Genomic DNA, 24,973 nt, shown 5'->3' on the forward strand with positions numbered 1-24,973 from the left:
TAGTCTTATTTTGTCTTATACCCCAATCACTGCAGGTGGATAGTTTGCCTTACCAATGGCTGATCGTTAAGAACAAGACATTCATTGGCCCCAAAAGTACAGAAGAGCAAAAAGTGTTGTTCATCCCTCCAAAGGCTGGCGTCTACCAGTGTGTCCTCAGTGTTTGCTCTTGGCCTACGTCTGTCAACACAGAACTGGCTGAGAAGGCCAGCATTTTTGCCAGAAGGGTCATGCTGGTTGCCATTGCAGAACGTCCTTCAGTAGAGGTGAGCCAACTATAGAATATCAGTAGTCTCCATTTCATCTTAAAGGGGAAGTCAAGGGGGCTCAAAATTTTCTTTCCAAGAATGTGTTCTATGCAGCCCCACTAGTCTAAACATGGTATTGTGTTGCAGTTTACTTTGTAGAATATGATTTAAGCGGTAAAATCCACCTATTTTTGTGCATCTCAGGGGGAAGCCATTTTGCCAGGTGCAGTCGACTGAAACTGAAATCACAGTTGCTCACAGTTCAGGTAATGAATAATCATGGCTCAGCTTCAGAAAACGGGTAAGCCATGATTGTTCATTACTTCAGCCCCGTCGACAGCATGTGGCAAAATAGCTGCCCACTGAGATGGACAAAAAAGGGTGGATTTTACTGCTTAACTCATATTCCACAAATGCAATAATAATCTACATGCCTTGTTTCGACGTGTGTAAAAAAAACATACTGTCAAGAAAAAAATGGGCAAGACTTCTCCTTTAACGTAAATGCAACAAGATAAACTATCATCCTCAAGATAAATCATCCATTTTCTTTCTTAGGTTGAAGTAGGTAAATCTGGATGTTTGGATTTTGGAGATTTGCCAGAAGGCAGCTCGAAATCCCTTCTTCTGAAACTTTTCAATATGACCCGAGCCACAGTGCCCATCCGACTTGTCATAAGTGCTGTAAGTCAAAACACAATCCATTTCTGTAACTTTAGCACATGCACTGCCATCATCAGCTGCAGGGATATGGCAGCTATGTGATTCCAGCGTAATGGATACACTCTGCAGCATCTGAGGTTTAGTTGGGAATAATCTGACTAAGACTTGAAGAAATGCAAATTAAATTAAAAAAAATGTAGACTCCAAAATAATGGGTAACCTCACATTCTACTTGAATTCTTTCAGAAGGCGACGGCATGGCGTTGCTTCGCAATGTCCAAACAGCATATTTCCTTAACATCAGAGGCAACACAACCAGCAGGTCACATGACCCCACTATCGTCTTCTTTTGTGGTGAATCACGTGCTGCAGGCCAACTATGGAGAGGTTAGTCTTGCTGAAAGCTTTTCAGCCTTTGTCAGGACTTTTGAATTGATGTGTGGATAGCATGCAATTTTTATTTCTTTCAATTGAAGGCAATGAATCAAAACTTGTAATTAGATTTATGAAAAATAGACTCAAGCAGTTTCACAGAACAGTACTGTAAAGTGACCTCACCTACCAACTTACCGGTAGTTTTTTCTGTCCTTCTAGAATCCAGAGTGTTTTATGGTTTGGGTTCACTTCAAGGCTCTCCAAAAATATACACCGTCAACAGGTACTAGGTTCATTATTTAACTTGTACTTTATGTCCCTATTTAAGTGCAAAACACGAATGTATTAATGTGTTTTTAAAGTAGACAAGCACCTTTTTCACAACTTAAAACGGGTGTCTTAAAATTTCTGTTGGAATGCTTTCACCAAAATACCCCAAAAATCCAAAAAATGGTAGAAATCATATTTTTTGCCATGGTGAAATTGGCTTGTTTTAAGGGCAGATTTGTCTCATGCCATGATCCAGGCTTCATACCAACCATATACTGCTGGACCAATCGCGAAGCCTGCTTTCATTTGAATGACAACTGCCGGGATGAATTGCGCTGATCAAGTTTTAGTCAAGAACCCTTCTGTGCCTAAAACACAAACCTTTGCACATGTTTGTCAGGGGACTTGGGTCCGGCTGAAGAGTACAGTGCTCGTTTGGATGTAGAAGTGGACTCCCCAAGTGCGAGTCATGTGATCAAAAGTGTTCCCATCAGAGCTAGATCTGGAACTGTGAGGGTACATGCACCAAAAGATATGCAGGTACTATATTCATGTCGATGATCATTTACTTCACAATTGTATTTTACTGTACATTTCTGTGCCTGACAAAGGCAGATCTAGTCATAAATATACAAATGAAGCAGGGGGGGTGTGGGGGGGGGTCCAGTGGTCCAGTGGTGAGCGCGTTGGCCTCACAGTGCAGAGGTATTCCAGCTCCGGCCTCCCTGTGTGGAGTTTGCATATTCTCCACGGGCCTGCGTGGCACTTCTCCGGGTACTCCGGTTTCCTCCCACATTCCAAAAACATGCATGGCAGGCTGATTGAACACTCTAAATTGTCCCTAGGTGTGAATGTGAGCGTTAATGGTTGTTCGTCTCTGTGTGCCCTGCGATTGGCTGGCAACCGGTTCAGGGTGTCCCCTGCCTACTGCCCCAAGACAGCTGGGATAGGCTCCAGCACGCCCCACGACCCTTTTAAGATATCCTTTATTTGTCCCGCAATGGGGAAATTACAGTCAGAGTTCAGAAAGGAAAACACTGGGCAGGGAGAGGGAAAAAAAACCCACGCTCGAACTATCCTCTTCTGAGGATAATTTAAGTCCAGGATAAAAAAAAGACCCTAGCGCATAAATAAGCATATGACAGTTACAACAAGTCACAAGACATAACATGTAATAAGGGGGAGGATGAATGGGAAGGTGGGGTTGGGGGGGGGGGGTTGAACGCGACGCGGCCCGTCCGACCAGCTGCACGGACACGAGCGCTCTGCAGATCGTACCAGTTCTGATCCGCTTTTTTGAGGATAAAACGGATCAGAAAATGGATGGATGGACCAGTGGGTGGGGTGCTGCCTGAATGGGATGAAAGATATTTTGCAATGGTTTATTAGAGAGATGTGGGTTTGCTTCTTGGGTAATGCGGATGTGGATTTCTCTTAACAAATTAGAATACAGGCCCCAATTGTCCAAGGTTTTAGTGTTCCGTGAAATGTATGGCTGTAATGAAAAACATACCCAACTATTGTCATTCTAGTTGATTGGCCCCCCCTTTCTTTTATTGTCTTCGAATATTGCACCATCTGACATCCTCTAGCACTTTTTTTGAACAAATTGTTTCTCACTAAAGCAAGAATCAGTCTGTTAATTTGATATTTGTAAGACAGTTGACAATCGTAATCACTCTGAATATGGGTCTGTTGCCATTTTTTTTTCTTAGAATTAATTTTATTTCGTTTTACGGATGCATTGGTATCAATGTTGATACAGTATGTTTTGTTACAGACTCTCTACCTGCGTGCTCCACTGGGTAGATCTTGTCAAATGACACTGCCGTTAAAGAATGCAGGAAATATTGACGTGTGGATGAAACTCAGGGTAATTATAATCTTTTACTTCTTTGGAGGGATTATATTATTTTACTTCTCTTATTAAAGCAGAACTTTTGATAAGGCTCTGGCATTTTGTGCTGGTTTTTTTGCATGAAATCCAATTAGAAAGGTTTCCTTTTTTTTTTTTTTAAAATAGGTGTTTACTTGGGTTTTTTTGTGACTATGCTACCCGACATTGAAGTTATTGTGTTGTATCACCTTCTTCTTGCTCTTTTTAATAGTGTAATGATGTAGAGGACTGTTTCTCAGTGACACCTGATGAGCTGTTCCTCACAGTGGGAGAGGAGCAAGGCATTGTGGTCTCATTTAAAGCATGGGGTGCCAAGAAATACAAAGCAAGGTACACACAATATTCAGTTTTGCGAAATTGTTCAACACAGGTGTTTTTGTTCTTCAATGTCAGTTTTTTTTGTATTCCAGCCTTCTCACTATCTTGGTGCTGCCATCAGGGCCCCAGTATGAAGTAAAATTAAAAGGAGAGGTTGTGTCTGAAGAATCTGGCAAACCTGATGCCTCCGTGACTCCTGTCCTTAATTTTTGTCTGGACAGTGATGTTCCACCAATTCTCTCTAACAAGCAGTTTGTGGCCTGGGGAGGTGTCACCTTGGGGCGAGCAGTGTAAGGAACTTCACAGCTTTTTATTTTATTTACAAATATGTGATGACTGTTCATTGAATAATTAACATTCTGAAATATTGAATGATAATTTAATAATTAGAATAAACTCCAACTTTTTTTTTCCAGTCAGCAGAAACTGGTTCTAAGAAACAATTCGTCCAGTACCACTCAGCAGCTTCGGTTACTTATTCGTGGTCAAGACCAGGACTGTTTTCAGGTAAGTTAACAGAAATTGTCTAAATCTAAATAATAGCCAAGACACACACACGTTGTACATTGAGAAAAGCGTTTTTTTTTGGGGGGGGGGGGGGGTAACTGTACGGCCCGGTGGTTAGCGTGTCGACCTCACAGTGCAAAGGTCGTGAGTTCGATCCGGCCTTCCTTTGTGGAGTTGGCATGTTCTGCCCGGGCCTGCGTGGGTTTTCTTCGGGTACTCCAGTTTCCTCCCACATTCCAAAAACATGCATGGCAGGCTGAATGAACACTCAACATTGTCCCTAATTGTGAGTGTGAGCGCAGATGGTTGTTCGTTTCTGTGTACCCTGTGATTGGCTGGCAACCAGTTCAGGGCGTCCCCCACCCACTGCGCAAAGACAGCTGGGATAGGCTCCAGCACCGCCCGCGACCCTTGTGAGGATAAAGCGGATCAGAAAATGGATAGATGCGTGGTTGTAAATGTTTAACTTATGACAGCCTCCTGTCCAACATTCTATACAAAAACAAATTGAAGTACTTGCATATTGAATGAATAAGGTGTCTCAAATACTGTACCGCTTTGAGAGACTCACCAATGTCCAATACACACAGCGGTCTCGTGGCTGCCTGACCTGGATTCAGCTTTACTTGCGGGGATGGATGCACATGCCTAGGTTAACTATTTTATGTAAAGTTACCTTAGTAAATCGGGCCATATGAGATTTGTATGATTGTCAGCTATATTGTAATCATGTAAACTTATGACTGTGTCTCTCAGCTGCAGAGTTTGTTTAGTCCAAAAGAGCGGTTGACTCGGCACGGTGAGCTGTCCATTCGCCCACAAGAGGATGTGACCGTCCACCTCCTCTTTGCGCCGACAAGGGTGGCCTGCATGTTATCCAAGTTGGTGATAAAACAGTCTGGATTCCGGCCATCACAACCAGGGGTCAAATTTACTGTGAGATTTTTTTTCTTTTTCATGACCCTTTTTCAAAATTTTGAATCTGTGATTATTAGTCCTGCCAAGTTTGCTATTGAGAAACTTGAGTTATGGACACATTCTGTTCCTGTTTTTGTTCAGATTCCACTCTCAGGCTACGGTGGCACCAGCAATATAATTCTGGAAGACCAGAAGAAGGAGGCAGATGGCTATGTGGCCACCATGTCAGACATTGCTCTTAATCACGTTAGCAAGGTGTGCCTCTGTGTAAGAAACACCGGTTCCAGAGCAGCTTTTGTTAAAGCTATGGCCTTCTCTGATGTAAATCTTCGATCAGTTATGGACACTTTTGTCATCCGCCTTGCCCCAACACAGTTTGTACTTAAGGAAAGGACACAAGAGGTAGGAGAGAGGGACAACAGCCATTCTGATGTTGGCGGTGGGAAAACTAATGTAGCTATGATGTTATGTTTTTTTTTTTTTTTTTTTAAACCTCAGGTGATCACAGTGCTGATGAAGTCTACTCAAAGAGAGCAAACTCTATGTCAGTCGGAGACGCCTCTGCTGGCTACTATTGTTCTTTTTTGTGGAGATGAGGTCTCAAGGCAGCAGTACCGGAGGTAATATTTTTGTATTACACTAGCTTGATCTTTCAAAAGAGAAAGTAACAAATTACATTGTGCAGCACTGCTTTCAAGATGGCAAAGGCTAATGAATGTCATATTGTGTAAAGATTCATCTTACTGTTTTTTTTCTCCCTCTCTCTTTCAGACTGCTTCAAAGCAAACCAAATGCTGGGCAAAAAGTTCTTGCTGAAAACAGTTTGCTAAAAAACATTGAATTTAATGAGAGGTTCTTGGGAGAGGAGATCATTACAGAGTGTAAGATGTCTCACAAGAAATAACAAAAATAACTGTCATCAACCTGCCTTTTTACTCCATACTGGATAAGCCTTGGCTTGTGATCTGTCGCAAGTAAATAAAACTTAATGAAGCTTACTCGTAGTCCAATATAAGCTAGACATTATGTAAGAGAGGGGATGAGAATTTGTCCTTAAAGATCACTAAAATTCATCCCTCCATTGTCGAATCCACTTATTCCCATGAGGGTCGTGGGCCTACCGCAGCCTATTCCTGCTGTCTTCGGACAGTAGGCGGGGTACACCCTGAACTGGTTGCCACCCAATTATAGGGCACACAGAGACAAACAACTATTCATGCTCACAATCAATTAACCTATGGTGCATGTTTTTGGAATGTGGGAGGAAACCAGAGTACCTAGGGAAAACCCACGCAGGCACAGAGAGAACATGGAAACTCCACACAAGGCGGCCAGAGCCAGGAATCAAATCCTGCACCTCTGCATTGTGAGGCAGACGTGCTAAACCAGTCGACCACTGAAATAAAAACCAAATAAGATATTTCTGAAATAAATATATTGCAATACATGCTCTGAACTCTGAATGACTGGGCTCTATCAAATTGACTTATGTTACTTTTTCATAGCGTTTGACCTGCCACAGCGGCCAAATGAGGCCTACATCTTCTACGGACACATAAGTAAAGTGGCAGTGTCATTACTTGGAAGTACGTATAGCAGGCCGTGTGAGCAGAGCAACAGCTCTGAAATGATGCTGACCATGGCTAGAGAAGACTTGCAAAATGACAGGTAATGCCCTACTTAAAAATGTAATCACAGTGCATTTATAGTGTTACCAGTAAGCCTGTCAAAGTCAACTATTTAGGACCAGAAACTATCATGATAAATTGTGTTTTTTTTGTTGTTGTTGTTGATTTGTTTTTTTTTTAATGTCACTGATATATTGATATTAGACCCAAAAAAATAGCACCCAGTTAAAGAGCAGTTATCTTTGAATTATCAGGAATATTGAACATTTGCATTGAAATGTAGAACAATAAAATATCTTAGATGAAAATATAATTCAAAATGACTCGGGCTCTGTTAAAAACAGTACTTAAACAAATATTAACACAACACATACAACCGCATGCTAACTGTAGTATTGTATGCTGGCAGAGTAAAATGATGTCTTTTATCTCCTTCAGAATGTGTTCCTTCACGTGGTTGCCCAAGGGTGCGATGGCTGTTTGGGAAATCACCCCCCCCACCCCCCTCACTTGGGGGGTAGGGGGGCAGTTTGGACTGCCTATTAAAAGTCTGCAATGTGGTTAAATGTTAAAGAATGATCACAGGATCTATTTGCATCCATTATCATTACTCTCGATTGTGCATTATATTTAATATTATTCATCAGAAATATTTCTATGCCAGCAGTGTATATACAGACTCAGTGTGCTGGTCTCACCGTCAATTCTGGCCCTTGAAACGGGTATCGGGTACACCTTTCGCCAGTCTCTTAAAGTTGGTCGTACTGAAGGTTCACCGAGGAAGAGGATTGTATGGTGGTGCCGGCTAACATTCACGCTACCTGGCTACCATTGGTGCTTCTGTACACAACTTCACCTCATTAATAAATGAGAGTCACGGCTGCCTGTGTGTCAATCCAACACTTGCCAACCGAACTGAAAAAGTCGAACCGAATAGTTTTTCAAAATCCGTTCAATCCCTTGTGTCAGTGTACTGTATCTATTAAATTAGCAATAGCATAGAAAACAGCGTAAGGTGGCTCTGCTATTTACAATGGTTGCAGGTTTTCACATATGTTTATTCAGCAGCCTCATGTGCGCGAGTGCCGACTCCCACAGCAGCGAGCAATGTGACAGACAGGAGAGGCAAGCAGCAGCGCAAATGAATGTTGACTAAGCCTGTAAAGAAACACTCACGTAAATGATCATTTATCGGGTCTCGAAAATAACTACAGTGTCTGTTTTTATTAATCGAACGATAAGTCGATATAGTAATTATTGTGACAGGCCTAGTTAGCGGTATTTTTGTGCAGCTTCTAACTTTCAGATCTTCTGTGTTGTTGTTGTTTTTGTAATCGTTGCTAGTGACGTGGCGAATGGTAATGTGTCTTTGGACGTGCTGCCAGTGAAGGGTCCCCAAGGTCCGGCAATTAGAGTGACAGGGTCCCCCATAAAGGTACCATAAACGTCTATGATCATAATCAGTAATTTTGTGTTATCATTTGGATTATGACTCTTTTTAATGCTTCGAACTAGTATAATAAAAAAAAATATCCTCCGGATACCCAGCCTATTTACCGGTATGTCCACTCTAGTGGACGTTAGATTTTGGTATCTATCTTTTGACTTATTTGAACTATGCTGCTAAATCCTGGTTTACTCAGTATGACATTCTGACCTTTCCCGTTATACAGTATTTCTTGTGTTTGGGTGGGTTCAAAAGAACTTTGCTTTCTTGTTGAGATAAAATTAAGACTTCGGCAAAACACAAATGTCAGGAAAAGAGTAATATTTTTCAGATATTGCTTTTTTTAGCAGTGCCAATAATTACAGAAGACATCCCATAAATCCTGAAGTAAAAATGTCGATAACATTTAAATTGGGAGTTGTTGATTTAGCTCCAATTAGGTAGGAAATTACTAAGACATGGAATATACTTGTTTTCCCATCTGTGTCAGGATGATACATGTATTTTTTTTATCTCTCTTGTTTTAGACCACAGAGCCATCATCGAGAGAGTGTGAGTCATGGACTCTCCATCCAGAACAGCTTCTCCTCGCAGCTCCCACTATGAGTGAGTAGTCTCAAGATTATGAAAACTTGCGTTCATCCGCTTATGAATAACGGAATAATTAATTGTGAAGAATGGAGAAGTTATGGAAATTGAAAATCCATTTATAAGGTTCTTGAAGTTCATGGAAAAACATTTTCTTAAAAGTTTAGCAAAAGTCTTGGAAGTATTGCATAGATAGGGGAAATAATTCCTAGATACTCCGAAAAGCACTTTGTATTCATTTTTTATTGCTCTGTGATGGCGAGAGGTCAGGTGGTTCATCTGTTAGACATGAACTAAAATCTAACTCAAGATATGTCTTTATGTGCTATGTCCTATATGTATGTGTATACAAACTAAAGTACTGTATACACATTTGTGTTCAGATATATGCGTGCATGAGTTTGAGCATATTTTTGTATTTTGAAATTTGTGAACAAATTATTATGACTGGTCATTTTAGATGCTGTGACAACCACAAATCAGGTCCAGATCAAGAACAATACCCCCAGAGAGTTAAGTTTTGATTTGTCCTGGCCTGCTCATTACCTGACCATTACCCCTCAGCATGGAGTCATCGAACCACAGTAAGAGTAAATGGATTGCAATCAACTTATTTTAGAGAAATATTGTCAAGTTATATTGTCTACCAAAACATTCCTGTGACTGGATTTTACAATGAACTGCTTTGAATTCAATTTTTGTCCAACTATACTGTACATTTACAGAATATTTTAAAGATGCATGCAACATGTTCTCAAAAATAATGAATACGGTAATCAATGTGCAAAAATTTTAAAACAGATAGTGCCAGTCAAAATTTTGCATTTTTGTAAAGGCCTTTTTGATGCAGTTTAGTTACAGTACTGGGTCTAACGATCATCTGTCTGGCGAGTGTATGCCTGTACTATACTTGCAGCAATGCTAAAGGGTTAACTATAGGTATGTGTCTTACTACTAACATTTTTAGGTGTCACCTGCAGATTTTGATCAGCCCTAACCCTTCGCTTGCAAACAAATCTGACATCCTCCCTTGGAACGGGAAGATATTTGTCCAGTGCGATGGGCAACAAAAGGTACAGGAGTTTAACAAAAAATCCAATCAAGAAACCATGTCTTGTGTTTGAAAAATCATTTAAAAAGACAAACTTGTTATTTGCAGCTGATTAAGGTCCAGATCCGTCGAGATTTGGCACTGGATGTTTCTGCTGCCCCAGCTGATGCAACTCTGTCAGCCCTATCCCCTCAGGCTGCCACCCCTGTGTTGCCTCCGGTCAGAATCACCTCAAAGTCCGTGCTACCCGTGACACCACTGCAGTTACCTCACGCTCTAGTTGAGATCAACAACAAAAACATCATCTTTCCCGACACACCTTCAGGAGAAACATCAGGTGGGGATACCACTGTCCCGTCCTGAAATTAATCTCGGCATTTACAGCAGGGGTGTCCAAACTCGGTACTCAAGGGCCACTGTCCTGCCTGTTTTCCAGCTCTCCCATGAGCAACGCACCCGATTCAAATCATCAGGATCGTTCTAATTTTGCTTCAGAGCTGCCTGGTGAACTGATCATTTGAATCAGGTGTGTTGCAGACGGGAGAGATGGAAAATAGGCAGGGCAGTGGCCCTCCAGGCCCGGAGAGCTGGACATGTCGGATTTACAGTATCTATTATGTAATAGACTATGTACACTCTTGCAACCATATTCTGCAGGACATTTTATAATTGGGATCTGAAGTTGTAATGTGTCAACGGCCTGTATTGTATCTCTCTTCGTGCATTCTAGAGGCAGTGTTGGAGGTGGAGAATGGAGAAATGGAAGTGAGGTGGTACATATCTTCGTTTGCCCCTCCTTACGTGAAGGTGACTTTTCTTTAATAGCTCAACACTATTTTTTCTCTCTTCAGTTTAATTGTGTTTTCTTCTATTCTTTGTTGTTTTACACAGTGGAACCTAGAAAGTCAAATGCCCAAAAATAACAAAATTTTGCTCAGTGCAATATGTATAATACAATGAGTGTAATACTAATTACAAAATTACTTTCGTCGATAAGTTGGTCACATAAACACCATGTAACTCAAAGTGTCATGGCTAATGTCAAGCCTTAGGAGACCGAAACCCGGAACACAGAAAAAAATACCCTAAAAAAAAACTAAAATAAATCCCTTATATACATGTTATTTTAAATGAAAAATAATTTTAATAATTTGAAAACTGCATTGAATATCACATTGAAAATGTCAACAGAAAATAATATTAAGGCTTTCTTTTAATAACTTAATATGTATGAATGTAAAGTAATAAAAATGGAGTAAAATATAGCAAATAAAGTTATGCAATGACAAAGTCTACATTCGCACTGTAGGACGTGATGCCAGATTCAGATTTTTTGGATCAGCGTTCATACTGCAGACACATTGGGCATACATATATGCATGCATATCGGATTGAAATCCACATCAGGCCCAGGTTTATTGTGAATTTTTTTTTTACATTTGTACTGCATACACTGCATGAAAAAAATCTGATAAATGTCACATATGGGAATTGGGCTACAATGTGAATAAAGCGTATTAAGCTGTACATAAGTTATTTTGGTGCCATGCATAGAAAACTCGAGTTGGGAAAGAAGAAAGGCTGCATTGAGTTGTTCAAATACAAAGTATGGAAAAAATACAGTGATCCCTCACTATTTCGTGGTTCGTTTATCGCGGCTTCGGTGCATCACGCCTTTTTTCAAACATTCATTAAAAAAAAAAAATTTTTTTTTTTGAAGTCCGCAAAAATCAGTGTCTAAGTGTTGTTTACTATGCATGCTAGTGTGTGCACACTGCTCAAGCGCGGAAGGTCCACGAGGGGCACGTGTGTGTGCACGCATGGGCGTGCAGGTGAGTCTGTGTTTTGCTGAGAGAGACAGAGAGAGAGAGAGAGAGAGAAGAGAGACTTATAAGAACAAAAGCAGGTCTCTCCATCGTTAATTGTTTAAACAACCTTAATTGACTAATCATAAACACGTCTTGCTGCACGCCTGGCCTGCGTGATCACTTGCCTGTGTGTGTGTGTGCGCGCACGCTCTGCTCAAGCGCAAAGGCCCACGTGGGGCAATTATTTAATATATATGTTAATTGGTCGCTACTTAGCGGATTTACGTTTATCGCGGGTGGTTTTGGTCCCCGTTGCCCGCGAAAAACGAGGGATTACTGTATATCATATTTGCAGTTGATAAAATTAGCATTGGAAATGAAGGAAAGTATGAACTATCATGGCATGCCAGAGTAACTTCAAGAGAGCCCTTAAAAATGTGTCTGGAAGTGGACCAATATACTTAAAAATCACAGCATAGAAAAATGTAGTACTTTACATACAAATAATATATATTTGGCCGATTTTCGGTGGCTTAATTTTCAGTGCATCCGTAGACACTTGGTTAACCTTCTTTCTTTCCTCAGGGGGTTGATAACAGTTGCGATGTATATCGGGCCACCTACACAGCTTTCAGGTGTTCAAGAATCTCAGGCACTTTGGGAGCCCATGAGAAGATGCAGGTAATCACAATATAAGTCATTAAATCACTTGCATTTTATGACACCTCAACATTTGTTAAGATTGGAGTTTCTGTTGCCATTGTCACTTTTACATACTGTATGCTAAGAATTGGAAACAATAGGGCACAAGGCATAATTTCTGACTGAGTTGTTGGGAACGCTTGAGTACGGCTCTGTTGATATTGTTTTATTTTTACCGCAGTTTCAACTACATTTTATTTTTGATGTAAAATGTATGTAGAGAGGCAAAATGCTTTCAATCCATAAACAAATGCTGTAAAAAAACAAATACTGTAATCCTTGATTTTAATTTGAAAAGGATAATGCAAAGTTTTTATTCCGTCATTTAGTGATTGAGATTTCTCATTAGGTGTGTTATAGCTGAAAATTAAGGAAGTTAGTTACACTTTGTGCTAGGTTTTTGATTCTCAAGTATGCCTAGTAAATTGATAGCCTCATAGCGTAATTGTCCAGGTCATTTTTAATTTGTTTCACAATATTAATAGACAATACCAATGTACTAGAAAAGTAAAATATGAATAAAATATTTTTTCCTTGTTCTCTGAAAAGGTTCACGGCTGACTTTTGGCAACTATGCAATTTGGTGGATGATAAGGATTTATTCTGTTCTCTTGCAGGTGCCTATTGCATTCCTGCCAAGGGACAGAGGCGACTATGCACAGTTTTGGGATTTGGAGTGCCATCCCTTGTCTGAGCCCTTGCAGAAATCTAGAATCCGCTTTCAACTATGTGGCACGGTGATTGTTTATCAATTTGTAGTCTTGTTTATATGATACTATGGCTCTGGGGTTCTCAACTGGTCGCATTCCGTGACCCACACATTACAAAGAGAAAATCAATACCAGTTAATCTCAACTCAATCATTGAAAACTAAAAATTGTAATGATTATACAGTATTCACAGTAGTTAGTAAAATATTAGTTTGGCTATCGTTATGAACATAAATCTCCATTATGAGTATTAAACCATGTTAAATAGGAAAGTGGTGGTTCTACTCTACTGACAGAAGTTTAGCAGGTGATAAAATGTGTTGCAGTAGGGTGCCAAACCTTTCAGTTATACATCCATCAGTTTCACATGTTTAGACATTTTCAGCAATAAAAGTTAACATTTTTCGATGCAGTAATTATGATAACTTCGTTATTTTTCATTTAATAACTTCAAAAACTGTTTTAAAAATAATATAGCATTGAAAGAATGAAGTCATATTGTTTCCAGCCAATGCTATGTAACATTTCTACCGAGTGATATTCCACTTTTGATGTGAAAGAGCACCGGATGGTCTTTTAATGGCACAGAATACACTTTGGGGAACATGATGCTTGTTTGCTCGCGCCCCACAAACGGATTGACAATGCCTGGAATTAATACAGAATGCCCTCCGATCTTACTCACATGAAGAACAGAGTGCTGCTTTGCTCTGGTGTCTCACCGGCTTCATAACGAGCGTAGCTCCGCTCACATTTGGGACATAATGAGCCACAAGCCACGGCCTGTCGCTGCACCACGTATAGCTGTGGGAGAGGAACCACAAATCCTCCCTCCTGCAGTAAAGCTCATCTCTCACCTCTTGCTCATTAAAAATACTCAGCATGGCGTTCGTTTTTAATGTCTCCTATGTGGCGTGTCTGTAAATTACTCCTTCGTCACCCTGAAATGTTCACTGCACACGTGCGCGTTGCTGCACACTGGGGCTCCAGAAATCTTAAGTACTGTACACCTTTTGTAAAACTTGATGAACATGCCAGTGTGCACCTTCTTTGCTGTTTCTGATAGACCCCTTGCACATTTTTGCTCTGCATTATGGAACTGCTTTCCTTTGTGTTCTCATCATTGTGTGTACAAAAATCAGCCGTTAGAACCACAACACTGCCAATTGATGTCTAAATATATCTAAGGGTGTATAGTGACATTGGCAAAAGGTGTGAAAGAATTCATTAGATATACCTGGTAATTAAATGGTAGCAGTATCTCTCTACCTATTTTACTAGTCTGCAATATTGACATTAGAAGGAATTAATCCTACGTATACTGTATCTCTGTCTGTAGGGGATCAACTCTGGACCAATAGAAGGACCTCAGGAAGGAGATCGCTCCTTGGTCAAAACGGAGGCCACAGTTAAGACAAGGAAGAAAACTGAAATGGCTAAGGCTAAAGCCAGGTACCTGTAGGAGCTACTTTGATCATCCAGTTCAGATTAATGTCAAAAGACGTACCGTATCCATCCATTATCTGATCCGCTTATCCTCACGAAGGTTGCAGACGTGCTGGAGCCTACCCCAGCTGTCTTTGGGCAGTGGGCGGGGTACACCCTAAACTGGTTGCCAGACAATCGCAGGACCTAGAGTATGCCAACCATTTTTCCAAGCGGCCAAAACTGAATTCACAGTTGCTCACGGCTGAGGTAACAACTAATCACGGTTCAGCTTGCGGATGTCATGTATGACCAAACTCAGAAAACAGGTGAGCTGTGATTGGTTGTTACCTGAGCCCTGAGCCACTGTAATGTCATTTTCACTTGACAGCAGGTGGCAAGATGGCCACCCCCTTAGATGGATAAAAACAGGTGTATTTTGCTGCATAATTCATAATCACAATCACTGTGTTTAGATGGTCAATGCAAATAAACATTTATGGTGCACTGTTAAAAGAGCACCTTTATTTTTCTGTACATTGCGTACATAGTGTAATGTGCAGTTAGTTTTACTTATTTTAAATAAGTAAAAAAATAAATCAATAGTTGTCAATAATGAACGATATGAAATACTTAAATTGTGAAAGATTTTTCTGCCTTATCACCCAGCTATACTAAGCTCATTATGTTTTAAAAAAATGTTTATTTAATCTTTATATAGACCACTGCATTTTTCAGTTTTTGACCTCTTATTAAAACCTAAATTAACTTTTTTTTGGTTTACATATTGTTTAAGAGTAGCGTAGTCAAAACATTGATGTCTAACGAATAACTCCGATTAATGATCACTGTATTAATCAAAATAATAATCGTGATTATAATTTTGGCCATAATTTGTGCAGCCCTAAAATACTATAAAGTGGCAGTATTCACTCAGATTTTTCCAAATTCCGCTTTGTTCAAATTGGTATAATACCATATACCTCTGTCTAATCTATGATTATTGATTCAGGTATTTGTAAGGTTCTTCCAACCGAACTATGTCTATTTAACTTTCAGCCAGGATGAAGCAGTATGGAGGGGTGTTTATACACCTCAGGATTGTTACACTTTCCCTGATACGCGTATCGGCGAGTTCAGCACTCTGAAGGTCAACATTCGCAACAACTCAGCCAACACACATGAGGTGAGGATTGCCCCAAACTAACGACAGCCTCCTGCCATATTTAGCTTTTTGTTTTAAAACAGAACGTTTATCACTGTACAGTTGTTGGAATTTCATGCTCACAAAAATAACATGACTAACCTGATTCTGCAGGTTGCTTTTATGAATGCAGTAAATGTACTTAACAGTGGCAACGGTTGTGTTTTGCACGGATTTGACTTTTGATGTGTGGCTTTTCAAATTGACTTGCAGCTGAGGTTTGTAAACCCGAGGGAGCCCTTCCACATCAAGCATTCCAAATATTCCCTGAGGTAAGTCAACTGGTCATAATCACCGACCGAAAAGCATTTTCCTTCCGAGGTTAACTTTCATATTTCGTTCAAACTCTTTGATTTGAGTTGACCTCATCAGTGGAGTATTTTGTTGAACAACTTTTATGGCACGTACATTTCTTAGCGCTTTTAACAATTGGTGGATACCTGGTGCGATGAATTATGGCCATCGACTGTCCAACAATGTATTTTCTGTTCGTTCAAAACTTCTGTATAAACTAGAACATACAGATGTAGATGCAGTACATTTATTCATCTTATTTGTTCTCATGCACATTGAACCTTCTGATGTGAAATCCATGCCATTTTAATACATATGTTTCTGTGTGTAAATATATGTCAATGTTAAGCTCAGTTATTTGTGACAGAACCAGTGTTGGGCATGTAAAAAAAAGAAAAGAAATGGTAATTACGAGTTATCGTTACAAATGACTTCTTCCAAAAGTATGTTAGTAACTCACTTACCGTCTTGTAAAGCTAATTAGTTACTCAGCAAAGTATTTTTCTATTATGTTCTGTCCATCATGTGAAAGGTGTTAATCTTAGCTGAATGAAGGATAAAAAACACAATATGCATACAGTATATTAGAACGGAATCTGTCTAATTGCCGGCATTGGGGACCAAACCCTGACATTGGCGGGACAGTCTCTCCATCGAACAGCCCGTACTAGGGCATCCGACGCCCCCATACTCCTAGAGTACCCCCCACAAGATACCCCGGGGCACAGGGTCAAACACCCTTGTCCAAGTCCACCATTGGGCGAACTCCCATCCACCCTCGAGGACACTGCCATTGCTGAAGAGCTGGTCCGCCCTTTCCACGGGCAAGACGAAAACCACACCGCCCCTTCCTGAATCTGAGATTCGACCTCCCGATGGACCGTCCTCTCTAGCACCACTGAATAGACCTTACCATGGAAGCTGAGGAATGAGTCAGCGAGTCCCTCCGGTCCCCCTTCTTAAAAAGAGGGACCACCACCTGAGACACTGTCCCTGATGTTATGTTAAACCCCACTGTCTCATGTCGTCTTGAGTTGAGGTCAGCAGTGCCCCATCTTCCCTATACGCAGTGTTAATCATGCACTGCTTGCTCCTGAGATGCCGGATGGCTGACGAGAATTTCCTTGAAGCAGTCCGTAAAGTCTTTCATGTCCTCGCCGATACTCTTCCCATGCTTGAGTTTTTGCCTCAGCGACCAGTGTTCTGATTGGCCAGCTGCCTCCAGCGTACCACAGGCCAAAAGGCCCAATAAGACTACTTCAGCCTTACTGCCGGTGAAATCGAAAGTATCGAAATAAAATATTAAAAATATATATTTACACATTATGCATTTAAATGCAAAAGTAAGATACATTAATATACTTTAATTATTCTCCGGTCTCATGTACATCTATGAAGAAGGTGGTTTGATTCGTGTAGTGCAAAGTTTGGTTGGTTCTTTATTTCAACCTTGAGATAATGTTGATTGGTTGTTGCTTACTCTTGATTTTTTTCACCCATTAGATCCCAGCACTATCTGAAACTGCCTGTCCAGTTCAAGCCGAGCACTCCAGGCAGACACGCAGGCGTGCTGCTCATCCATTCAGAAACAAGTGGAAGTCTGGATGTGCAGCTGACTGGTGAAGCACTGCCTTGAATTTACCAGCTACCCACCTCCTTCGCCACATCTTTAGAAGGGACTGTCTGGCTTTTCTTAGGTCGGTCCTGTCTGTCAGCACCCTCCTGAAAGCAAAGGTGAAGACTGCCTTGGGCCATTTATGGTGCGCAGCCTGGTAGTCAAGGCTCACTCATGGTCATATTCACACAAACTATGCCAAGATTTGAGGCAAAGAGAAGCTGAGAACTAACTCTGACCTCTATTTCGCTCCATCCGCCCTGGCTGTCCAGCTGAGAAAACCTGTCTCTAAAACTGTGCCTTATGTGCCAGGGCCTTTTTTGTTGTTGTTAGAGTACCAGTACATTTGTTTCAGCCTATTGATTTTTCTCAGTCCGGACAAATTAAGTGTTATTTAACTTTCATCTGATATGCCAGAAATGTCATGTCACGAGGTGCATTTTTGTTGCCACAGAGGCAGCACTAGTTGAAATACATTGAGGATATGTCTCACATGGGGATGGTCTCACAGGACTGCCTTTGTTCCCAGTATGGCATCATGCCTGCAGGGATGTTCTTTTTTGGAGAAGCCACACGTGTTGTAACCCTGCAGACATTAATCAGTGTAAACTCATAAGGAAACAGCACGTTGAGGATATTTTTTCCCCTCATTCCTGCAGCCACATTTCAACAGTAGGTCTGTAACCGTTTGGAGTTTTCTGCTTCTTTACTTTCTATGCAAATTGACTGGAAGGGTTCACATGATGCCAAACATCCAAAACCCCCTGTGCTTGTGGCCTTTGATACTGAATGTTGTTTTTAATGTAATTCATCCATAATGGTGGTTCAAGGTCAGCTCACTGTGACATTAGTTTGAGTAATGATTAAGTACTAAAAGGTTTCCTCTATTGGGGTTTGAATCAGCAGCTCTTTTGGCCTGCTTACTATGGTTACCATGGCAAAGTGGTGTTCATTACTGTTCCACTCACAAACAAGCAGCACTCCACTCTTTGGAGTAACTAGACACAGTTTGATTGGGCTTTGTAGGTTGAAACGCATAGGTGCTTTTTGTCAACATGAGAATGTTCTGGTAAACATTTTAGATGCCTCACACCTTTGACTGTAGGGCGTAGGTGACTTTCCTGTATGATGCATTTTAATTAGAGGTTTGTGCTGTTACTAACGTTTTCTGGTTAGGATTATCTGTTGATTCAGTTTGCACAATCTTTAAATGCAATGTGTAACATAGTGTCTTGACATATTTAAATAAAATGTTTTTTTTAACAAACCCCTTTGTGTCTTTATATTAAATTGAAGTTATCAGTGCGTTATGAATATCAATTAAGGTCTTTAATAGTCCATCCAGCCATGTTCTGATCCGCTTATCCTCACAAGGGTCGCGAGGAGTGCTGGAGCCTATCCCAGCTCTCTGGGCAGTCGGTGGGGGACACCCTAAACTGGTTGCCAGCCAATCGCAGGTCTGTAATAGTATGTGGTTATTAACACGTCCACCTTGTAATCTTGAGATCTGGTAGATCGTTGTTTGAGGATGAGATATCTCATCCGGCCTTCCTGTGTGGAGTTTCATCCAGCATGTTTTCCCCACTTTTTGCTGAGGTTTTGCTGGGTAATATGGCTTCTGTGCACACAACAAATGTTACATGGTACATTCATTGAAGATGATGTGAAAGGATGTCTTCATATGCACTGTGAGGCTGTGATTGACCGGTGACAGGTCCAGGGTGCATGCCGCCTCTTGTCCACTTAGCTAGAGTGGCTCCAGCTCATCCATGACCCATATGATCAGCACTGTAGAAAATTGATACAATCAGTGACTAGTATGTGGTGAAATGCTGTAAATTATATTACAAGTATTTTATGTCCGTTGTTTCCTGGGGCACTCCAATTTGTCCCTAGGTGTGAGTGTGAGTGCGGATGGTTGTTCGTCTTTGTGTGACCTGTGATTGGCTGGCAACCGGTTCAGGGTGTCCCCCGCCTACTGCCCGAAGACAGCTGGGATAGGCTCCAGCACCCCCGCAACCCTTGTGAGGATAAAGCGGATCGGAAAATGTATGAATGAGTGTTTCCTGAGGATGCCAAACTCATCACCTTTATTAAAGAATTTTATTGTCATACCAACACACACTTCCACATGTTTGACGGTTTCTTTGGGCCATGTAAGTAATGAACAGGTACTCTATGTATTTTGGTCCACAGTAATCAAGATTAAGATATCCTTTGTTTGTCCCACTCTGGGGAAAGAATCAAGAAGAAATACCCCAAACAACATTTGTAGTAGCTAGATCATTGGAAATGTATTTTATTTAGAAGTACAATTTGAGGCACTCAAACTCCAAAAGGACAAAACAAAAACTGTTTTACAAAAAAAAAAACCTTTAAAAATATAGTAAAGTACAGTTTGACTGAATAGATGATCTTAAATTGGTGAGTTTTAAATCTGGATTTGAAAATGGAGAAGGAGTAAAAATAGTAAATTTCCAGGAGGAGGTTCAAAGGGTATGCGTTGGAGTGATGATTTGAAGGAGGTCAGACAGATGTACCGTCAGGCACTTGTGGTACATGTGGACCCCATCCCATTTGAGGCATGCATTTGTAAACATAAACTTTTTTTTTAATCTTTATTTCTACATTCCACCACATTGTGGTTGTGTGCGCCATGTCCAGTCTCTCATCATGAATAATAATTGTTAAATTTTGTTAAAATGACAATGCCATCAAAAGCAATGGTTTGGTTCTACTTCAGTGAGTTCTTGCTTGATGATATAGGGCCAGGTGATTGAGGAATCTTCCCAAATAGCTTCACTTTGCCCCATGTGATTCGGCTGCAGAGTTGACGTATATGCAATTTTAAATGTTATCAGTGATCATAATAGCAGTTGTATATACAAGTATATTGAGCAAAGTAAGTATTGTCTGTAGGGTATTTTTAATAATAATTGGGCATTATGCATTTTCAAATCAGCTCATCCTCACTGGGGTCGCAGGCGTATTGGAGCCGATCCCAGCAATCTTCGGGCAGTCGGCAGGGTACCCCCTGAACTGGTTGCCAGCCAATCGCAGTGCACACATAAGCAAAGAAACCTTCACGCTCGCAATAACACTGAGGGACAATTTAGAGTGTTACATTAACCTGCCGTGCATGATTTTGGAATGTGGGAGGGAACCCGGAGAAAATCCACGCAGGGACGGGAAGAGCAAGCAAATTCCACACAGGAGGGCCGGAGCCGCAATCGTACCTTGCACCCCTTCGCTGTGAAGCAGACGTGCTAACCAGTCGTCCACCGTGACGGAAAGTGGTTTCGAACCATCAGTACATTACAGTACATTGATGTATATTATAAAAATTACTTTGGAAGTATAACATCCTCGTTAGTATAGTGGACAGTATCTCCGCCTGTCACGCGGAAGACCGGGGTTCGATTCCCCGACGGGGAGTATTCTTTTTTTTTCTTCTTTCCTTTCCAGGACTGTGAACTAATTTTTCATTTTCCACTTTAAAAATTGGACAACTCTTCGCTGTGACCTGTCAGTGAGTCCAGTCGCATTTGCAGCACCGAGTAGAAATCAAAATGATAGAATATCGAGCATTGGTATTGGTATCGTACGACCGTTGAAATGAATGGAATTGGGTCTGGGCTGTTCAGCAGAACTTTTCAAAGCATGGGAAATTCTTATTTTTGTTATTTTCTGAAAAAGATGGACACTAGTACTACTTCAGGAGATTAGTTATAGTTAGGGCTGTGTCACAATTGATGCGCGTACAAAGGCTATAATGTTCAATTTTGATTGTCATATATACTGTATGTTGTGCATGAATACTTATTACAACTGTATTACTGCCGGTGTTTTTGTAGACGCTGCTTTGTATTATTGTTATTTTATGTTAAATGTTGTGTAGAGCGCTTTGTGATAGCTGCAGCTGTTGAGAAAGTGCTATAAACATAAAGATGTGTTGAATTGTATTAATTTGCTCAATTTCACGACTTTGCAGAGATCAAAACTTAACTGGAAATTCGCAAGGCTTTTTGTGTTAAGTGCGAGCGGGAATGAATGACAGCAATTCGGCCTGTTTTAAAAAACGGGTCAAACCAGCTCTTTAGACGGAGTCACGTATCCTGCCATTGACACCAATGTAAACGAATTCTGAAATTCAATCTCACCGAAAGAAAATAGCCAGTGCAGGGCAGTGTAGTACAGTGCAGTAATGTACTGTTGAAGACCCCACAGCGTGCAATACCGAAAATTGCCTGCAGGTGTCGTTCAATGTCAACTGGACAATGGCTGTCAGCGGCTTGCGACGTACAGTGAGGCAGCTGGAGCAGTATTTTGCTTCCCTGACTCGGAGCCACTGTCGTGTCGCTGAACTTGACATCCAGCATCACAAGGAGGCACGGTCACCTCAAACCGTGACGACCTTAATTACAGGTAAGGAAACTTTGTGCTGCGATTCGTTTGAGTGCATTACTCTGTAAAATGTCGGAGTGTGCTGTCGTTCCGCTGCTAACTGACGTGGCTAATTGCTAGACAGCTGCGTGGTATCGGATCTGACTTTGGGCCAGTGGAAGTTGCTGTGCAGAGTTTTACCAAGCGAGCACCGCCAGACGTCAGGGATGAGCTAGCAGGGCTACGTTAGCTGCAAGCATGCTACAGAGCTTTCTTGCGTCAACGCAGCGGGGCCACGCACCAATAGGCGTCCTCGTCCTCCTACTGCCCCCAAGGGTGGCGGCTGTCCCGCTGTCTGTGACCTCCGTAATGGATCGAGCTTTGAATGCCCTCAGGGGAGAGCTGGACAGATGTGCATGGCTGTACTGCGGACAAACATTCATGGTCCTGCTAACTGCGAAGCTCGATCTGACGTCTTACTTTCACTTGCGAGACACATTTAAGCCAGGGACTGACCAACTTTTTTTAATGTACATGAGATGCAGTGCTACGTGATGACGTAGTACTCCGGGTGCGGATCACAAACAGATGTATGCGACTGCAATCGACCAGGCAACAGTTAGTCTCCCTGACAGAAATTTGGATCGATCACATGATAACAACGCAGAGGTTTATCACTTTACATCATAAGGTCCAAATATAAATGTTATAAATGCAAAAGAAGTAATTAAATTTAAATCAATATGGAACGTGGACGTGGTGGCCAAGGCCATTCTGTCACTCTCGGGCTACCCCCACACCTTGTGGCAAATTTCGACGTCTGTTATTTCACTGCCATTTTCACATGGATGCAGTATTCTAAGACCCCTTGATACTCTACCACAAATCACTGGTATATTTATTCCTTAAATATGCAGTTAATATAGTTCATCTGAATGTGAACTCTAAAAGAATCTGTTTTAAGTAAAGAACATTTAGATTCCTAATGGTCAATATAAATCTAAATATTTACTTTCACACCACCACAAGTAAACAGCAATGCCAAAAAGTCATTGTTTATCACATCATCCACAGTTATGGTTTCAGTAAATAAATTACACACTTATACCAATCTTGCACACACACTGGCCCATATAGTGCTCTGATCTGACCTGGTACGTCATAGCACATTGTAACGGTGTACAGATAGATATCATGCAAATGTAGAGTATAGAGAATAAGAATATTGAGATAGCTGTCCAGTCATCGGAATTGAGGTAGCCTGTTCTTTTAATTGTATGATTTGTCAAGTCGCTCATATTGTGATCTTTTAATCTGTTCTTCAGCATAATCTAATTGCCATTTGGTTTATTAGTAAGTAAAGTTTGTTGACTGTGTTGCAAAACTATGATACACACACACACACACCTACTGCCATACATTTGGTGTGCCTTTGAGGGGCGTGGCCAAGTGGGTGACGTCTAGAGCTGCAGCCAATCCTCTTGGCTGTCTACCACATGGTTAGTTAACTGTTGGCGTTTGCTGCATGCTCCTTGTCAGTGTTTTAATTTTGTATTTGTGCATTTGACATTTGTCCGGTTTCATAAATGTCTGAAAGTGGACCGTTGACTCCCCCCCCTCCCCGCTTCCCTTGAGCAGTGGTGTATCTGAAGCTTGCTGGAACTTCAAATTGTCTGGTTTGGTCGATTGAGTTTGAGTCTGATGAAGCTAGTGCTAATACAGCTCACAGTCGAACAATCTAAAAATATTTAGTGGAGAAAAGATCATTAGGTGGTGAAGTTAGAGAGTGGACTGTGTTATTCGTGATCCAATCGTGTGTTCCTGTCCAGTAGTCTGTGTGTATGCGTCACATGGCTCATTGTGCAAAAGCCTCACAAAATGTCTGTTTTTCATTCTTATTTGTTGTACATACAGTATGTGTGTGCGTTCACCCTCTACCAATTAGCAGCTTCTCACCTCCTGAGGTGGTAAGTGTGAGATTCGAAAGGGCTTGTCGACCTTCACCTGAACTCGCTCAGACACATTCGAACACACCACTCAACACCACTGTTCCTCCACTCAAACACATATAGACCCTGATCTGAAGCCAGTTTCGGATAATGCCGCCTTGTCTGTCTCAGAGCCCATGTGACACTCAAATGGGACTGTATTGTGTTGCTGCAGAGAAGGCGCGAGACAGGCAAAGACAAGTGCCAGCCTGCGCCAAAGTGTGTGCCTTTGTCTAGCTGATGTACAGACACACTCTGTCTCGTTAGTTTTCAGACACCTTTTTTTTTTAGGTGAAAATCACTAAAAGAACATTATCACATATAAACTATATTATTGTACATGATTATTAAGAATTAAAACAACGCACTCATTTTTTTCAATGTTGTCACTGATGTGGTCCAGTGGTTAGCACGTCGACCTCACAGTGCAGAGGTCATGGGTTCGATTATGGCTCCGGCCTTCCTGTGTGGAGTTTGCATGTTCTCCCCGTGCCTGCGTGGGTTTTCTCTGGGTACTCTGGTTTCTTCCCACATTCCAAAAACATGCATAGCAGGCTGATTGAATGCTCAAAATTGTCCCTTGAGTATGAGCGTGGATGGTTGTTCGTCTCTGTGTGCCCTGCGATTGGCAACCGGTTGGCTGAGATAGGCTCCAGCACACCACGTAACCCTTGTGAGGATAAAGCGGATCCGAAAATGGATGGATGGATGGATGGATGGATGGATGTCACTGATGGTGGCGCGATTCAGTCACCACAGAGGTAGGCTAGGTTGATTTTCGATCAGTGTTAGTGTCATTGAGGTTGAAAATTAGGGCTCTCACTTTTGGATATTTTTAGAATCGATTATCCCATCGAATAATCGGATCAAATTTTATTTTGCATTAAAGTGCATTACGACACCATTTTCCTCCTCTTTGTTGATGAACCAAATA

At 41.3% G+C, this 24,973-nt stretch overlaps 2 protein-coding genes and 1 non-coding gene across 5 annotated transcripts in view; all 3 read left to right on the forward strand.

Moving 5' to 3' along the window:
• The window catches only part of cep192 (centrosomal protein 192), a 38,791-nt gene extending 19,856 nt beyond the window's left edge, over nt 1-18,935 (forward strand). Inside the window, exons 28-53 of the mRNA XM_086113534.1 lie at nt 36-266; nt 807-932; nt 1,158-1,298; nt 1,506-1,569; nt 1,957-2,096; nt 3,337-3,429; nt 3,665-3,783; nt 3,864-4,061; nt 4,188-4,278; nt 5,035-5,214; nt 5,338-5,598; nt 5,695-5,816; nt 5,968-6,077; nt 6,702-6,864; nt 8,169-8,259; nt 8,799-8,877; nt 9,320-9,443; nt 9,827-9,932; nt 10,019-10,247; nt 10,641-10,717; nt 12,304-12,399; nt 13,038-13,157; nt 14,470-14,582; nt 15,615-15,741; nt 15,973-16,031; nt 17,557-18,935. Coding sequence (XP_085969660.1) covers nt 36-266; nt 807-932; nt 1,158-1,298; nt 1,506-1,569; nt 1,957-2,096; nt 3,337-3,429; nt 3,665-3,783; nt 3,864-4,061; nt 4,188-4,278; nt 5,035-5,214; nt 5,338-5,598; nt 5,695-5,816; nt 5,968-6,077; nt 6,702-6,864; nt 8,169-8,259; nt 8,799-8,877; nt 9,320-9,443; nt 9,827-9,932; nt 10,019-10,247; nt 10,641-10,717; nt 12,304-12,399; nt 13,038-13,157; nt 14,470-14,582; nt 15,615-15,741; nt 15,973-16,031; nt 17,557-17,689 — 3,393 coding nt within the window. The 3' untranslated portion in view covers nt 17,690-18,935. The remainder of the gene's footprint in view (nt 1-35; nt 267-806; nt 933-1,157; nt 1,299-1,505; nt 1,570-1,956; nt 2,097-3,336; nt 3,430-3,664; nt 3,784-3,863; nt 4,062-4,187; nt 4,279-5,034; nt 5,215-5,337; nt 5,599-5,694; nt 5,817-5,967; nt 6,078-6,701; nt 6,865-8,168; nt 8,260-8,798; nt 8,878-9,319; nt 9,444-9,826; nt 9,933-10,018; nt 10,248-10,640; nt 10,718-12,303; nt 12,400-13,037; nt 13,158-14,469; nt 14,583-15,614; nt 15,742-15,972; nt 16,032-17,556) is intronic.
• A 2,096-nt stretch (nt 18,936-21,031) lies between these two features.
• trnad-guc (transfer RNA aspartic acid (anticodon GUC)) lies at nt 21,032-21,103 on the forward strand. Its single transcript has one exon. It is a non-coding gene; the product is annotated as a tRNA-Asp (tRNA).
• Nucleotides 21,104-21,955: 852 nt separating this feature from the next.
• LOC147203459 (low-density lipoprotein receptor class A domain-containing protein 4-like) overlaps nt 21,956-24,973 on the forward strand; it is a 173,778-nt gene continuing 170,760 nt past the window's right edge. For all 3 annotated transcript variants that reach the window (XR_015101125.1, XM_086112890.1, XM_086112893.1), the window contains exon 1: nt 21,956-22,093. The gene's annotated coding sequence lies outside the window, so the exon portion shown is untranslated. The remainder of the gene's footprint in view (nt 22,094-24,973) is intronic.

This window comes from Hippocampus guttulatus, chromosome 6 (genome assembly GCF_054856545.1).
Source record: "Hippocampus guttulatus isolate MCC_2025c chromosome 6, RoL_Hgut_1.0, whole genome shotgun sequence".
Lineage (NCBI taxonomy): Eukaryota > Metazoa > Chordata > Actinopteri > Syngnathiformes > Syngnathidae > Hippocampus > Hippocampus guttulatus.